We start from the raw sequence: 17,198 nt of genomic DNA, 5'->3' as shown, positions 1-17,198 counted from the left end.
TATGACCCATTTCACATTGAATATGTTTTAAAAGTATGTTTAATGCCCCCCCCCCCATTTTTAACGCCACCGCACTATTGAGTACACTTTATAAAATCAACTCCACGCCGACGTGGATAGTAGGGGTATGAAAAGGTCAGAGGACGCGTACTGCCGCCCCTTACGGGCTCGCTGCGCTCACCACGCTTCGGGGTGGCGTTAACAATGGGGGGGGGCATTTCAAACATGAGGGGGGTTTGGTATAAAAATGGGGGGTTTTGAGGCTTTTTACATTGAAATCAATGTAAAATCGGGTCTCAGGGACCATTTTACATTGATTCCAATGTAAAAATCGGGTCGATCGCATCGCATGCGATTTGGTTGGCATGCGATCGACGCGATTTTTCCGACCCGATGGATACAATGAAAATCGGTGGCGCTGTGCTAGGAAACAAGTACCGTTAAATCAAAACAACTGCTGTACTAATGAAGTCACTTGTGCTCCAGTATGGCTATCCCTAAAACGGTACAGTAAGCGTTCCATGAGGATCGTGTTTAGTAAAGCCTGTTCTAGATCAAAAACAATTGGAAGCTGCCACACACACTAGTTTCTGTATTTCTCCTCCAGCATTTCTAGTCCTGTTCATTATATGTTAATGCGTTTTGAATTTATCATAGGGTTAATTGGTATCATTGGTTCAGCACACACTTGTAGCACAGCGTGAAAAAATGACCCAGGTATGATGAGTTCTGGTTCCGGTTGTTTGGTCGACAGTCAATAGGTTGACATTCTCAGGAGGTCAATATGACAATGGTCAACCCAGGAAGAGGTCGACATGAGTTTTTCCACATTTCATGTGAACTGCAATTGATAATGGTAATGTGTGCCAAGCAAAGCGAGGGTATGAGTTACACTAATTTGGGGTCCATGTCAACATTGACATTAAAACCGTTAAAACTCAAGTCTACCTTTTGCATGTGTTGAGCTTTTAAACTCTGTCAAACTATAACGTCGACCTTGTGCATGTCAACCTGTCGACCTATCAATACCACATACAGTATACCACACTGCTGTACTACAGTATACCACAGTGCTGTACTTGGCCTCTTCTCCTCCTTGTACTGCAAGATTGACTTTGGGATCGTGCTGCAATTTATCTCTCTTCCTGGTGCTGCAAAACTGTGGTATCGTAACCAAGTGCCGCACAGGAGAGTAGCAGCCAGCAGTTTTACATGTAAGAAGCTGCTGGTTACCTCTTCTTCATGTAAGTGGCTGGTGCTCTATGCAGGGGCACAGACAGGTCTGCCAGCTAGGCTTCCGTTAAATTGAGGGGGCATGGCCAATCGATGGGAACATGGACACACCCCTGTAAAAAGAAAAAACAACAACTTCGCAGCGGTCGGCGGGTGACATCGCACACCCTCTCAGGGAGACAGACGACAGGCTACTGCTTCTCTCCCGAGCTCAGCAAACAGCACTGAACAGGGTGTGCTGAGCTGGAGAGCGAGGCTGTGCTCTCTCCCCCATTAGCCTACTCTCTGCAATGGGGGAGGGGGTAGCGGGCCCTGAGGAGCCTCTATCAGACCCGGACCTGGGTAAAGAGTAATCGTCGTCCCCCGCCCCTCTCGGCACCAGTGGCTCTATGTGGCAGTGTTGCTGGAGCATTAAGTTATGTATCCAGTGTTTGAGATGACCAATAACCTTCATATAACAGATGGTTGAAAAATCAATGAAAAGAGGGAATTACTCAACATAGTAAGCACACAGTGAATATTTCCAGAACTTCTGGTATATTTCTCCACTACATGACATGACCAAATTGGAGATCCATATGGCACTTCAAGGAGCATGGCAATGCGATTCAGGTCATTAAGTCCTGCTGTTGCGACCAAATGCAACAGATAAATGAGAGAACATAGCGGGAAAGTAGTGTGATTCACCTCAAATCATGTCCACAATCTACCCGCTTTACTGCAGAAATGGGATCTGGGAGTTAGCTTGGGGGTTGGAGAGAACTTGCCATAACTCATGAGTCTCCTGCAGAGGTAAGAACATGATTTCTCATTAAGTTTTTCTATGTCAAGCATTTGTTACATACTTGCCTACCCTTCCAAAATGGGCTGGAGGTGGGCAAGTCTCCCGCATGCCCCCCAAAGCCCCCCTCCCTCCCCGGGAGCCACTGAAAGAAACGGTGGAATTTGCGAGAGAAGGCGCCCCTCTTCGTGAACCTCACAAAACGTCTGCCTTGTCTCCCCCCCCCTTTCTCCCAGAGAGGCAAATTCAAAGGTCAGCAAATATGATTTGTTATAGAGTCTGGACATGATTCTCTAATAATAAAAAGTTACATTTTTATTAAGAGCCTTTTAATAAATGACACAAATCACTCTATCCATGGCTTCCATCTAAAGTCTACATATCCAAAGTGCTATCTGTAATACCCAGTAAAACTCCATTTGATTTGCAGCTTCCTTGAGGAGATCTGGCAGGAATACATTGCAGTACAGATGTGCCGCAGCTGTTAAGATCTTCATAGTGTTTGATCTCTGCAATCAAATTTTCATACTCAGAATACACAATACCAAAAATATGACCACCTGCAATGTATTTACATTAAGAGCCATACATAACATGAAGATAGCGGAGAGCATGTGTGGGTGGCTACCATAAGGCAGATGTCTCTGGTAGCTGAGCTTGCACTGTGTTCTCTGTCCCCACACAGATAGATTTATTGAACAATCTAATGTCTTATACAATTTCCCTTGGAATCCAGAACGCTTCTGGCCAAACAATATTATGCCTACACACAGAACATGCGCAGCACCGCGGACGATACTGTTCATGCGCCGGACCCGGGGCCCTGAAAACAGAATGCCTCCAGGGGCTGCTGCAAAAGCAGCCCATAGAGGCTGGGGCCAGCGCATGTGCAGTATGTAAGAAGCTACTGCGCATACGCTGGCCCCGTGCCGGGGACCGGGAAATCTAACTCGGTCTGCACAAGTTACATCTGCCCCACCTGCAGTGCACATGGTTTTGTCCATTTGAGAAGGAATTTGCCTTGGTGAGTGAACCAGAATAAAGGCCGGGGTGTAGAGACTAGGGATTAATATAGATATGATTTGCAAAAGGATTTATTTTTATATTATTCAGATAAAGTTTATTGGAATACCTAATGTTATAGGCTTCATATATCCCATATATGTAAGAGGCAGCATAAATCATGTATTCATTTGATCTTAATTGAAGGTGTATAAGGTTAAACAGTTTTTGAATATTTTGTTTCAAGTGCAAGGAGGGAACAAAGAGCACATATATACATACATGTTGTTATCATGTATGTAATATACATACAAGTGCTGGATTGAACGCCCGGGGATCGCCAACACTGATTGCATCGGACGCCTTGTGGTGCCTGTGAATTAGCATAAACCATTACATAGTGATTGCCAGGGGATTAAACCAGCACGTGATAACATGTATGTATGTATATATATATTTTCTCTTTGATCCCCCTGAATCTCATCCTACCTGATCCATTTTTCACACGGGATGCGGTCATTGGGTCATCGGCATGTTGGTCGACACCATTTGGTCGACATGCATTTACGTTGATGGGGTCATTAGGTTGACATGGGTTATGTCGAGGGTCAAAAGGTTGACATGGGGTTTTTGAAATTTTTTGGGAGCCGACGTGCTGACAGGCATTTCATGCCCTACCATCCACCGTAGCATGGCATGTTCAAAAAAACACCATGTCAACCTTTTAAATGTCGACCTAAACATTGACCCTGTAAACCTAATCCATGTCGGCCTAAATGCATGTCGACCTAATGGTATCAACCTATTGACTGTCGACCAACATGCTAGTGACCTAATGATCCACACCCTTTCGCACCTACAGTCGGTATGTTCATAGCTGAAATGTAAGGGATTCACCACTGGAAGTCACTGTTGTGCCAGTTACACATAGAAGATCTGCAGCGTGTAATGACAGAGAGGTGTATGGGGAAGTAATGTAGAAAGGGCATGGCATATTGTTGTTTTTTTTGGCATGCAGCCTCCCAGTTATATTAGCAGATATTGGAGAACTAAATGTAAACAAGGCTGTTTGCAAAGCAGTGGGGAGGAGGGAAGATTTGACTGCAGGTGGAGAGAGACTCAGGGCAACACATGTGGAGGGAGCTTTATTTGGGGGATGTTTTACCCAGGAAATTCTGGCAGGCAGGAGCAGTAAAGCACTTGCCATTGATGTTGTAGGCCTTTTATTTGCCTCCTGTAACAAACTCTTTTTTTCCAGTTTAGCGTAACAGGACTCTTAGTAATAAATCAAGTTCAACATATCAGGCATGTTACTAATAATAAAGAACAATCCATCACATTTATAGGACACTAGAAGAATGATGACAGCATACTACTGACATATGTGCGCTTATTATAAACATGCTTCCCAGGTTATAAATGGGCAAGGACACGAAAAAGTTGCCTAAAAGGTGGGAATTCTCTATTTTTGTACATAGCTACCGTACTTACAACTATATTACACACATTATTTTATCTATTGTTGTTCTGCTTGGTAAGTAGACTTATTGAAGCCTTGTGCAGTGGATACAATTATATTCAATGTGCAGTTCCTATCCAATGTGCAGTTCCTATCCAATGTGCAGTTCCTATCCGCCCCCCTGCTTGCCGTGTAGGGTGCGTGCACCCGGCAAACCGAATGTTCGCCATGGGTGCACGCACCCTGCGTCTGCACATGCTCACAACATAGGTCCCCCGTGCGAATGCACCGAAGGAATATGAATAAGGCCCAGAGAATAAACAACAAGAAAAAAACACTAGGCTTAGTTAGGAGAAGTTAATAAAACTTAAGGGATGAACAAACACCACATTTATTTATTAAATAAAATAATGTAAAACTCACAGTAAATATCACTGCAATAATTGCAGAAAATGTTGAATATAAGTGCAATGGTTAGTGAGCAGTCTCTATATTAAATGAAAGGCAATGAAATAGGAAGTAAGTCCTGTTCCTATGATGATCTCAACACTCATTAGAAGAGGATCCCATGTTGTAGAAATGAACATAATGGAGTGGTGGTTATCCCTGGAGTGGATATCCCTGAGTGGAGAGGATGTGCTGCTCATGGTAGCTTGTAACTTGAATGGTCCTGAGTTGTTCCCATGTTGGGGGTCCAATAGTTTGATCTGGTCGTTCAAATGAGCACTATTTGGGGTGCTCCCTACACATTTCGCTGGGTAAATCCCGCTTTTTTTTTTAAAGCTGGATTACCCAGAAAAATGTGTCAGGTGCACACTAAAGGACCCGGCAATAGATGCAATGTTATGCTTGGGCATGTCTGCATTTTTTCAGATGCACCCAGAAAACACTATGATCCTGCCCCCAAACACCAGCTTCCTGTCAAACTGCTACTGCTTTGTGGCTCCGAACCGGTTTAATTTTAGTTGCTAATTTCACTCATTTACAATGTGACCCTGATCTTTATCCGTATAATTCAGGAAATTACCAGGTTTATTTTTTTAACATCGATTTTTATGGGGCACAGAAAAAAGAAAGGAGACAATGGGGAAAAAAAGGGGGGGGGGATAAGGGAAATAGGGAGGATCATGGGTAAATCCAGAATTTGGCATAAAACACAATAGCATAGGGTTAATCACGTGAACAGCAATAAAATATTAAAGACACATTGAAGAGCACATCAGGTCAACAGTGAGAATATAGGTAATTCAATAGTAATGCCAAGTTCATTCATTTTAGGAATATAAATTTTGAGCACTTTAGTAATTAAACCAAAGACCTCAGTCCAATACTGTAAAATCACTGGGCAGGACAAGGAGATATGGAACATGTGGCCAACATTACCACATACTGTAGTCTCCAGCACATATTTGAACAGGAAGGACAAAAGGGTGATCTGGGGTCAGGTAGAGCCTATGGATCAATTTAACGTGCATGTCAGTATGGTTGAGACATCTAGACATGGAATAAGATAACAACATTTTTCCCCATTGGGCAGGGGAGAGGGGTCAACCTAAATCCAACTCCCATTTCTTCTGAGTGTTGGACTTAGGTGATTCAATAGAATTTATAAAAAAAATTGTACCAGAAAGAGTTATCACCTTTAGATTGAAATAAGGGCCGGGCAAGGAGTGTCTGTGAAAATGTGTCTGGAGAGATAGAGGCATGGGGGAATGATTTCCACCAGTGTGCAATCTGAAGGTATTGGCGGTATTCTGAGGAGGGGAGGGAAAATTTCTGCTGTAGGAAGGGGAAAAGTAGTAAAAAAATTACCATTTAAAGGAGAGAGAGGTACCAAGAGAGTTCCATCTAATCAGATTCAGATTAGGGAATGCTACAGTTGTAATGGGTATTTCTGGTATGGTACAGGCTGGAGAGGACATAGTGGTGGACAGTTTGTCCAAGACCTTCAAGGATGCCTGTGTGGATGGGAGCAGGGTAAAGTGGTCTGGTCTGAAGGGCTTAGGGATCCACATGCCGCGTAATTGCCGGGTCGCATGTTTGAAAGCGGTATGAGTCTGCTTATCACAAAATGAAGGCTGTCTAATGAGGAACAAATCTTTGTATTCAAAATAGGTGGCATCTGTGGAACTTCTAAATGCCACCTCCACATTTTTTACTTGAGAGGCTTAGATGTGGGTATTGGTGGCAGTGTGCGATTCAAGGTGTGTATGTGTGTGGGGGGAGGGGGGGGGGGGTTTAGGAGGTCGAAGTTATGCATAGGGTGCCAAGAAGCCTTACACCAGCCTTGATAACATTTATTGTACTTACAGTATAGAACACCTACAGTATCAGGCTTATACTTGGAATATAACGTGAACAGTAATCTATTGTTTTCAAGGGGGGTGAATCAACTGTTTTTGCGTGCCCAATATGCCGTCTACAGTGACAGTAGATCGGGGGAATGCAATTAAATAGCTGCTGCATGCGACACAAGTACCAACATTCGGGCAACCAAATCGGTCACTCTTGATACATTTCTTCTCGCTAGCATAAGGGGCTGTGAGACATTATTTTTATATGTCTGCCCTGAAGCAGGATAACAACAGACGAGAGTCGTGTCTATGGTCAATCAGTGACAGCACCCAGACAATGAAAGATTTCTACAGCATTTACATAGTTACATACAGTAGCTGATCTTTATAGCTCTTACTATTCAAAGCTGCAGTACAAAAAAAAACACTGGCCAAGGTTAAGCGCTATGATAGGATAGGGCCCAATAATAGGGCCAAAAAGGATGACTGATTTTCTGTTTCTGTTTTATACAGAGAAATAAAACACTTACTGTACATATTTTTATTTTGATGCATTGATGAATAGAAGACAATTTGCTCATTACAGGGATGTCACTGCTGCAGACATCTGGGATGCGGTCCCTGGGTCGACAATGTCTAGGTCGACAGTCACTAGGGCTACTGCTAATAGACGACAGTGACTAGGTTGGCACCATGGTCGACATTGACAGAGTGATAACACACGGTCGACATGGACAACATATATTATGTCGACATGAGGTTACATTTTTTTGTGTCTATGTTGACATAGACGCCATATAAGTGTACCGCGTCCCTCGCATGGCCACTGCGCTTGGCATGCTTCAGGCATGGTACCTCACTGCTCTCGGTACCATGCCGAAGCATGGCGAGCGCAGTGGCCATGCGAGGGACGCGGTACACTTATATGGTGTCTATGTCAACATAGACACAAAAAATTGAACCTCATGTTGACCTTATTGATGTTGTCCATGTCAACCTTTTGCTAATGTCGACCATTCTTTAGAATCTACCTAGTCACTGCTGACCATTAGTTTTCAACCGAGACATAGTCTACCATCTATACCGTAACCACTGAGACAGCCATGCCATGTGTGACACAACATTTGTTTTCCTGACTCAAACAGAAATCTACAAGTATAGGCCCAGCAGCAGCGTGAGACCCTGCACTCTCCGGAAGCAGTCTCAGAAGTAAGAAAAATGTTCCTGGCTGATCGATCAGTCACAGAGTCCAACAATGTGGGAGTGGAACCGGCTTTACTGTAGTAACATTTCTAGTTCTATAAACTAATTACGCAATATTCCAATGTGCAATCTGAAAATCAATTTATAATAGAATTACATCTTAAAATAATTCATTGTATGGATAAATATTTCTGCTAGGGCAAGTCACTATTTACCATTTAATAGTGGTTTCTTTATTTGTTGTCTAAGGGGTTCATTAAATACACAGCAGAAGCTAGCTGTGGGGAGAAACATCTTTGTATTGTAAAATGAGCTTCATCATGAATCACCAGTCTCTAGCTACCACACAGGAATTGCTGGTTTCTCATAAGGTTTACAGGAACTTGTTTGTTAACAAACATTTGCCCTGTTTCAATGGTGAATTCAGACCAAGCGCTGGTTCCTTGTTTTACAGCACAGACAATGTACTCCAAAGATTTCCATTCCGCTCTTCTGAAAAACATGCAGTGGTTGGGACAAGCCCAAAGAAGCATCTCTAGTCCTACAGAGCATCACTAGTCATCCCTTCTCTCCAAATCTTGCAGTGGGTCTTGCTGATAATATGTTATACCATGGCTTACCAATTGCTTTAGCTCCCATAAGGTGTTCTACATTACATTCTGGGAAAGGTCATTGGCCATGGATGGTTAGCAGTTATCAGTGGTTTCAGTTCAATGGTTTTGCCATTGTTGATGGAGGTCTGATGGTTCTCCGCCATTAATGGTAGATTAATTGGTTTCCAACAAAAATGAACCCTAGAAGGTCTGTGTGTACATGTACATGTGGTAGGGAATATAGAGTGTAAGCTCCACTGGGGCAGGGACTGATGTGAATGTTGAACTATACTCTGTAAAGCGCTGCGGAATATGTGAGCACTATATACAGTAAGAAACTTAATAAATAAATATGGTTATAAGTTTGCGAGCAGGGCCCTCATACCTTTGACTGTCTGTAAATACTCCGTTTGTTTTATCACTGTCTCCTATTGTAAAGCGCAACGGAATATGCTGCGCTATATAAGAAACTGTTAATAATAAATAAATGGCACATTAGGCATGTCACAGAGGGCCTTATTCTGGTCGGTGCGGATATATCAGCGTGCGTTCGGCCCGCCGATGTTTTGTGTCTGCGCATGTACAGAGGCGTCTCTGCGCATGTGCGAGCGGGGCGTACGGCCAAATCCCGCATGATATGTGAACACTCCATATGCATACGCCCCGCGTTTCATGGGCGTTCCCATGCAAATGCTGGGCGTACGTATGGTAATGTGGCCGTGACGCACGTGTAGGGGGCGGACATATGACATCGCCGGATGTCAGCTGCCCGCCCAGATCCCTGCTTTTGCACGGAAAAATGTCCGTGTGGTCTGAGGTTGCGGGAGCTGGTGGAGCACTCCGTCCTGCAGCCGATGGTCTGCGACCATCGAATGATGGGGGAGGTTCCCTTAGATGGAGGAGGCGTATTCCGTGTAAAATACACGTGCGGTCCGTTCGGCCAGCTTCTTGTCGCGTACGGACGGAGTTGGCGATCCGTATGGAAGGCGGGGTTTCGCACGCACGGTCCTGGCCGCATAATCGGATCCGGCCGCACCGACCAGAATAAGGCCCAGAGTGATGCCCTCCTTTTCTTTCTTACTGGCCCACTTAATTCCAATTCCCATTCAGAGCTGCTGCATTGAATGTAGTCATCTGTGTAAACCATTGATGGTTTCCTGCTATTGTAATCCATAAGTAGTAGACCAGTCGATGCCCATTGCTAATCAGCTACGGTCCTAAAGTAGATTAACCCTTGCTTCCCTTCACAGCCAAATAAAGGAGCACAGCTTGCAATGCATGAGGACTTTTGTTATAGGGGCAAATGAGGTTTATTCACTTCTTCCTCTAATGGACAAAACCATGCTGCACTGCAGGCGGGGCAGATGTAACATGTGCAGAAAGAGTTCGATTTGGGCAAGTTATTTGTTTCTTTGCAGGGTGATATTTTATACCAATATTAGCTGGCTGGCTTTTTTTTATAATATTGGCTGATTTTTTTATACTGCAATTTAGATTTAAGTTTTTAACACACCCCACCCAAATCTAACATTCTCTGCACATGTTACATTTGCCCCACCTGCAGTGCACATGGTTTTGTCCATTATAGTAAGATATTTCATCTGAGATCCTTACTGAATAACCCACAAAATATTGTATTAGGATATAGGGAGATATCAGTAATGTAATATCAAATGCATTAACCCTTTGAGTGACAAGTGAATTTGTCAAAGATGGAGTGAACATTGCCAAGCAAACATTTTTAGTCATCATAATAACCTGTACCTTAAAAAAAAATAAAAATAAAATTATATCTCTTATATATTTAGCCAGATCTGTCAGTCAAGCAGTGTGGCAAACGGTGGGCGGGGTTTCACGGGTGATTGACAGGCCCATCCACCGTCAGCCACACTGCAAAAGCAAGGCACTTCCGTTCTACTGTTCTCCACAAGCACACACCCCTCCTCGCACAGCACTCCCCATGCCTGCCCACTAACTCCATCCACGGCTGCTCACCACCCACAACCCCTCCCCCAACACACTCATCCCCTGGCCGCCCAGCCCCCCCCCTCATATACGCGCTCACCACGCGGCGTAACTACTACTTTCCCACCGCCCCCCCAGACATTTCGCCCACCCCCCTTCTGCCTCACACCTGACAGCGGTCCCTGGCTACGGCGGCAATAATAGCAGATCCGCCCCCCTCCCAGCAATCCACTTCTAAACCGCCCACATCCCTCCCTCCTGCCATACAGTGGGTTCTCGAATCTCCCCTCCCAAATCACTAGCCGCCCGCCGCATCACACTGAAGCAGCGGCTCATCGGGGTATTTTACACCCCCCCCCGGCACTACTTACAGGCGGTGAGCACAATTATTCCACCCCAAGTCAATGCCGCCCACCGCTTCACACTAGCACCCCTGAAGGAAACAGCTCACTTGGGTATGAGCCGCCCCCCCCCCCGGCGCTACCGAGCAGCAGCGGCGAGCGCAACCATTTCCCCCCCCCTCCCCCCCAAGTCATCGCCGCTTCACACTTCCCTGCAGTAAACAGATTACCGGGGGATGACCACCCCCCCACCCCAGCAGCGGCGGCGAGCGGAACTAACCACCCCCCCCCCCCAAAGCAGCGGATCTCCGGGGTGGGGATGGGGTGCCGAATAGCAGATGCCAGTACAGAACGGACCACACTCGGCAATACATACTGCAAGGAGGGTAAGCGGCAGCTAGCGCGATGCCGCTCTCTGCTTACCACTAATGATGTTTGGATGTTTTTTGTGGCTTATTCCCTCTTCGGGACTTTCCTTTTTTCCCCCTACATACTCAATTCCATACACCGCCCATCCTAAAAACACCCCGCATGTTGACCTCCAACACCCACAGTATCCTCACACCTGTGACTACCCCACCTGCAGCACACCCAAACAACCTCCCTCGCACCCCAACCTCCCATGACACCACCCCACCCACAGCACAACAGCATCCACTTGCAAAACACCACAACCACACCTCCAGCACCCGCAGTACACCAACACCCGCCCCCATCCACAACACACTCACACCCGATCCCTCACCCCGCACCTCCAACCCAACTACAGCACCCCCACTTCCCTCACAAGCGTCACGGCACCAAACCAAACGACACGGGCCAACCCTGCAACTCCACCACACACAGTATCCCCACCCACACCACCCAACCCTCACAATAACTGCGTACACAGGTTAAGGGGGCACAGCCCCTTACGACGGTGTGAAGAGCGCCCGTAGGGCGCGATGAATCACCTAGTATATATATATATATATATATTTTTTTTTTACATAAACATTTTTTTTTTTAATTTATATAGCAAATGTGAGCGACGCTGGCATATTCAGCGGATATTTTGCGAATCTCTCACAGATTTCCGCATTCAATGGGTTAATTTTCATTAAATGTGTCTGATCAGTATTGTTTCCCTCCGTGACAAACTAGCTTGTCATGGTAAATAACATCCTGCTCATTTCACCACTGTACTCCAGGAATGAGCGGTTGAACAGAAAGGTAAATCACAATATATTAGAGAATGCTTTTATGAATAATGGTTAATTTAATAATTTAAAATAGAAAAAAATTGATTTGTCCTTTAAAACTAAATGACTTATTTATTATAAATACATTGGGTTTAAAATCAACTGACATAAAAAAGGCAGTGCATTCAAGTTCAAATTCCAGCAGACTGCCAAAGACGTGTCCTGACAATTCCGAGCCCTCTCCTTGGGTGCACAATGCATTCTCAGCTACAGGTCACAATGTGCTTTTGACAGTAGAACTGAAAATGTCTTGAATAACTTACAAATTAAAAAATGGTGAAAATCTACAAAATCAAATATTCGGGTACTTAATAAAGCCCCTGTCTGGGTTCTCTGCATTGATATGCCGGTGTCAGTCCTTTGACCTCTGATAACGCGTATGTGTCCCCAGAAATCACAGGTCCCTGGTCCCCCGAAACACACACACACACATAGGGGCTGATGTATTAAACCCGGAGAAGAGATAAACTGCAGATAAAGCACTAGCCAATGAACAGTGTTTAAAAATGACAGTTGGAAGTTGATTGGCTGGTGCTTTATCTCCTTTCACTTTATCTCCAGTTTATCTCTTCTCCAGGTTTAATACATCTGCCCCTATGACACACAGTGTCTCGTATTAGCATAAGGTAGAAAATCAGGCTTCCAAACTGTCAGTAACTATAGCCACGGCCAATATTAGCCCCACTATGGTAAACACATTGCAATGCTGATAATATGATAGCTGTCTGATTCTATTCTAGAAGCCTATGAACAATTGACAATTTATGGATTTAGCTTGGAGATCATGTTACTGTAAATTAACCTTATGTTAGAATCTCAACTGTTTTGTGGAAAGACAGCCATGGTTGGCAGCAACGGAGCCCCTTAATATCTCTTCTACCCCCTTACAACCAAGCCACACCACTGACCATGGCAGCACAATAATGCCAGCCACCAATGACTACTTTAATACAGGTGGCTGATCATGCTTCTTCCTGACAGTAGCTGCAGACACATTCCCATTACTAGCAGTACCTGTTATTCCACTATATTATGTATCAGTTGTTCTCCACGCCTCCACAATTTTAGGTTTATTTGGGCAGGACCTGCTTTACATTCTGTAACAAGTCATTGTGTGTCATGTGCTTGTATTCGTAACCCCTCAAGTTCTATTAAAGAGGCAATTTGATGACTATAGAACAACATGCTTTAAACTATGTTATTTAAAATGGCATGCACTTATTATGATGTAATATCAGGCAAACAGTATGTGTGTCACAATTAAATAGGAATTACAAAAAAAAGTATTTAAAAACTTTAATTAAAAAAATATAACACACAAAAGAAAAAAAACAATTCCAAGTAAAAAGCTTTCTTCCTTATGGATTCCCCCTCTGTGGAAACTTCCAATGAAAACCATATGCAGGTTAGCCCTCAATCATGAAGCTGCCAAGGCATCAATTCTTCACACTGCGTAGCGAGATATGCTTTGAAGACTATCCAGATGTGATGTACACGGATGAATAATGTCCCTGGTGCCGTGTACTCTGCTCCACACTGGATATACTGAATATGTCTTATCAGTCAGTTCTAGTGCCATTAATTCAAAAATAAATAACATCTGTCCATCCTGAATACATCACACAGACAACATGGTTCCATTTTCAGATATTTCTATGTAGGATAAACTGGTATCTTCATTTTCTACCGGCTGCCTTGAAAATGATTCACTGAAAGTGTAAATTTCATTCTTTTTCATTGAATGGGGAAGGAAATCCTCCACTTTATCTTCTCGTGTACTTCCTTTAGGGAAAGTCATTGGGGGAACAGGTGGTGCATCGCCCATGTGTCCTTCAAAAGGTTGGTAGACATCTACCTCTGGGACCGATCCATTGGTTTCTTTCAGAAGGTGGCCATATATCATTGTATCATCAATAACTGCGTAGACATGTGACTCATTTTTCTTCCTACCCTTCTTAAAAATGGCATGGCGCCTGGGTACCTCTGTGTTCACCCTGGAATTGTAAATACCCACTGGGGATTCCTTCTGCTTTTGCCTGAAGTGAAAATAAAAATAATCAATTACATGATAAAAGGAAAGACCCAGAACATTAACCTGCAATGATTATATTATTTTATTTATTATATCTATCCAGCCATAGATAGCTATATTATCTCTCTATCTATCTATGTATATATAACCCCAATATTCCAAGTCGCGCTACACACAATTTTACTAAATGAATTGTTAATGTCTGGCAGCCTTACCACTAAATTCCCTGAGGGAGAGGGAATGACCCAAACAAGGAGCAAGGAATGTACTGTTCCTCCCTACCGAACCAAGTGATGTTATTATACCCTAAATAGGGTTCTATCATATACAAAAAAAAAACTTCATACTGAAAGATTGTTGTACTCTATTCCCCTGATGAAGTCTCTATGAGACGAAATGCGTTGGGCTCTTTCTACTCGCTCTTTTATACTTGAAAATCCGTTGAAGACAAATAAACAAGTGTTGGAAGAATTCTCATTTTTGCTTCATTGGATTTGAATTATATATATTACATCTGGACATTGACATTTGAAGTATAGGCGCCACACCACTATTGTGTATAATATATATATTATCTCAAAAAAGATGTTTATTGTAAATGTATAATAAAACATGATACAGCACATCTTATTTTAAGTGTACAGCAAACATCCTTCTTGAAGGAACTATGGGCCTTCTTCAGATCTGAGCTCAGTAAAAATTTGTTTGGAAAATGGGCAAAACCATGTGCACTGCAGGTGGGGCAGATGTAACATGTGCAGAGAGAGTTAAATTTGGGTGGGGTGTGCTGAAACTGAATTCTAAATTGCAGTGTAAAAATAATGCAGCCAGTATTTACCCTGCACAGAAACAAAATAACTCACAAATCTAACTCTCTCTATACATGGTTTTGCCCATTTTCCAAACAAATTTGTACTGAGCTCAGATCTGAATAAGGCCCTATATGCAGAGGTTATCCTTGTCAGAACTGAATCCAGTGCCCCAATGCTCATGACTGCCATCACACGTCAGGCATTATTCTGGATGTTTCTCTGCCCAGCACACCAGGTGTGGATTTGGGGGTGATTAGAGCGATCACCCCCCACCCCAATGTACATCTTCTTATAACATCTGCATTAATCAGTCCCACAGCAGTGAGTCCCCGCTTGGTAAGCTGGATAGAGAAGAGTGAGCCAGCAGGACCAGTGCAGAGGATGGAGAGCTCTCTTGTGTTCCAGCTAAGCAGAGCCCTGCCCCACCTGCTCCTCCGCTCCTACTTCCCTGGATTTGCGCCCTTCTCCAAGAGCTAAACTCCAGCATTGCACTTCTGGTGTGTTGGTCTGTTCCCCTCCTGCCTTGTATTCCATCACCTCAGCTCTGTCCAGACTGAAGCAGATCATTGCTCAGGCTGTCTGTCATTTTGGTCTGCATACAGTACGCCCATCCCCTTCCCCTTATCTGTACACCTTCAGCTCAGGAGCACTCCTTGGATCAATCAGCCCTTTATGATGATTGATGTGCCTGTGGTATGATCGGAGGTGTGTGTGTGTGTGTGGGGGGGGGGGGGGGGGGGGCTGGTTTCCAGAGGGAGCTGTAGTATCAGGGAAGTTTTCCTGAATCCCCCATGCAGTCAGCTCTCACAGCCTAGGTCAGTCTGGTAGATGATGTTTTATCACACTTAGCATTGTATATGTATAAACACACACACAAAACACATACACAAATAGAATTTGGAATAATCCATCTGACCTTCAACAAACTATAGTAAAAAAAGTAAAGGGTAGGAGTTAAAATCAGATAGATTCATTTCATTACCCCCCCTCTAAAAGAAAGAAAGAAAGAAAGAAAGAAAGAAAGAAAGAGAGAGAGAGAGAGAGAGAGAGAGAGAGAGAGAGAGAGAGAGAGAGAGAGAGAGAGAGAGAGAGAGAGAGAGAGAGAGAGAGAAGATGGCAGTCACTGGCGTAAGTTCGTTCCAGTTGCCCGGAGGCAAGATATATATTGGTTCCCCCCCACACACACACACACACACACACACACACACACACACACACACACAACCCTATATAACCTTATATAAAATATATGTTTCTGTTCAGAAATTTAGATAGATAAATAATACATATATATTTCAGAACTCAAAATCAAACTCAGAATGAAATATCCTTGGCTTTTAAATAACTTATTTAAACTTGCAGAGGGAGGAGAGGTGCCCCCTTGGGAGGAAGAGCCCGGCGGCAGATGATTCCATTGCCTCCCAGAGTTCTGCCTCTGATGGCAGTTATGATATCCAGTACTTCTCTGCATTGAGGAATAGCAGTGCAAATAAAATGTAGATTTCCCCATGACGTGAGGAAGCATATTCTATGTTAATGACATTTTTAATAAATTGGACAGGCAAATGTTTTCTACCCAAACAGTAAGTCAGGTACACAGTCATACCTGGGAGTACTGCGCCTCAGCATATGAATACAACATGAAAATGCACTTACTTTTTTTTGATGCAGCAAACTGTTACAATCACTGCCAACACCACTGCAACTGCGGAAGCTGCTGCAATCAGGATTATTTTTAGATCTGTAAAAATGCAGATAAAGAGACTGTATGACAGGGGAGCAACCATTTCTAATATTGTACACAGTGAAAGTGCATTGACATGAAATGGTCAATGTTACTCTACAATTCACACTACTGTGCAATGCTTAAGAGTGACATGGGCTAACCATACACCTACCTGTATGATTTTATTGGTTTAATATGGGTTACAGTGATGGCTACAGTATGGAGATATTTATCCACAACATATGGGAGCACAGTCTTCCAATGATTACATACAAATGAATAAACAGTTCTAAGAGAAAACAGATTTAGAAACTCCACTACAAATATAAACTGTGAAATGCAGGACCTTTTCCAGATCAGCTTCTGCTTAATAGGCAACAACATTTTTTAAGTATAAAGTCAAAAAAGTAAAATTGTCTCTGCAGCTTTTGTCAACAAAATATATTCTGTTCTATCCAATAACTACACATCTCTGGGCAAAAAGGCTACCACAATATTTCATCTGAGGCTGTGTAC

At 43.6% G+C, this 17,198-nt stretch overlaps 1 protein-coding gene across 1 annotated transcript in view; it reads right to left on the bottom strand.

The window, feature by feature from the left end:
- Window positions 1-13,393: 13,393 nt before the first annotated feature.
- Window positions 13,394-17,198, bottom strand: part of CDCP1 (CUB domain containing protein 1) — a 68,562-nt gene continuing 64,757 nt past the window's right edge. The window contains exons 8-9 of the mRNA XM_083188554.1: window positions 16,613-16,697; window positions 13,394-14,148 (exon numbers count right to left, since the gene is read on the bottom strand). Of these exons, the coding sequence (XP_083044680.1) occupies window positions 13,731-14,148; window positions 16,613-16,697 (503 nt within the window). The 3' untranslated portion in view covers window positions 13,394-13,730. The remainder of the gene's footprint in view (window positions 14,149-16,612; window positions 16,698-17,198) is intronic.

The sequence above is a fragment of the Crinia signifera genome, chromosome 5 (genome assembly GCF_055691185.1).
Source record: "Crinia signifera chromosome 5, ASM5569118v1, whole genome shotgun sequence".
Classification (NCBI taxonomy): domain Eukaryota; kingdom Metazoa; phylum Chordata; class Amphibia; order Anura; family Myobatrachidae; genus Crinia; species Crinia signifera.
This window is presented reverse-complemented; position numbering and strand designations above follow the sequence as displayed.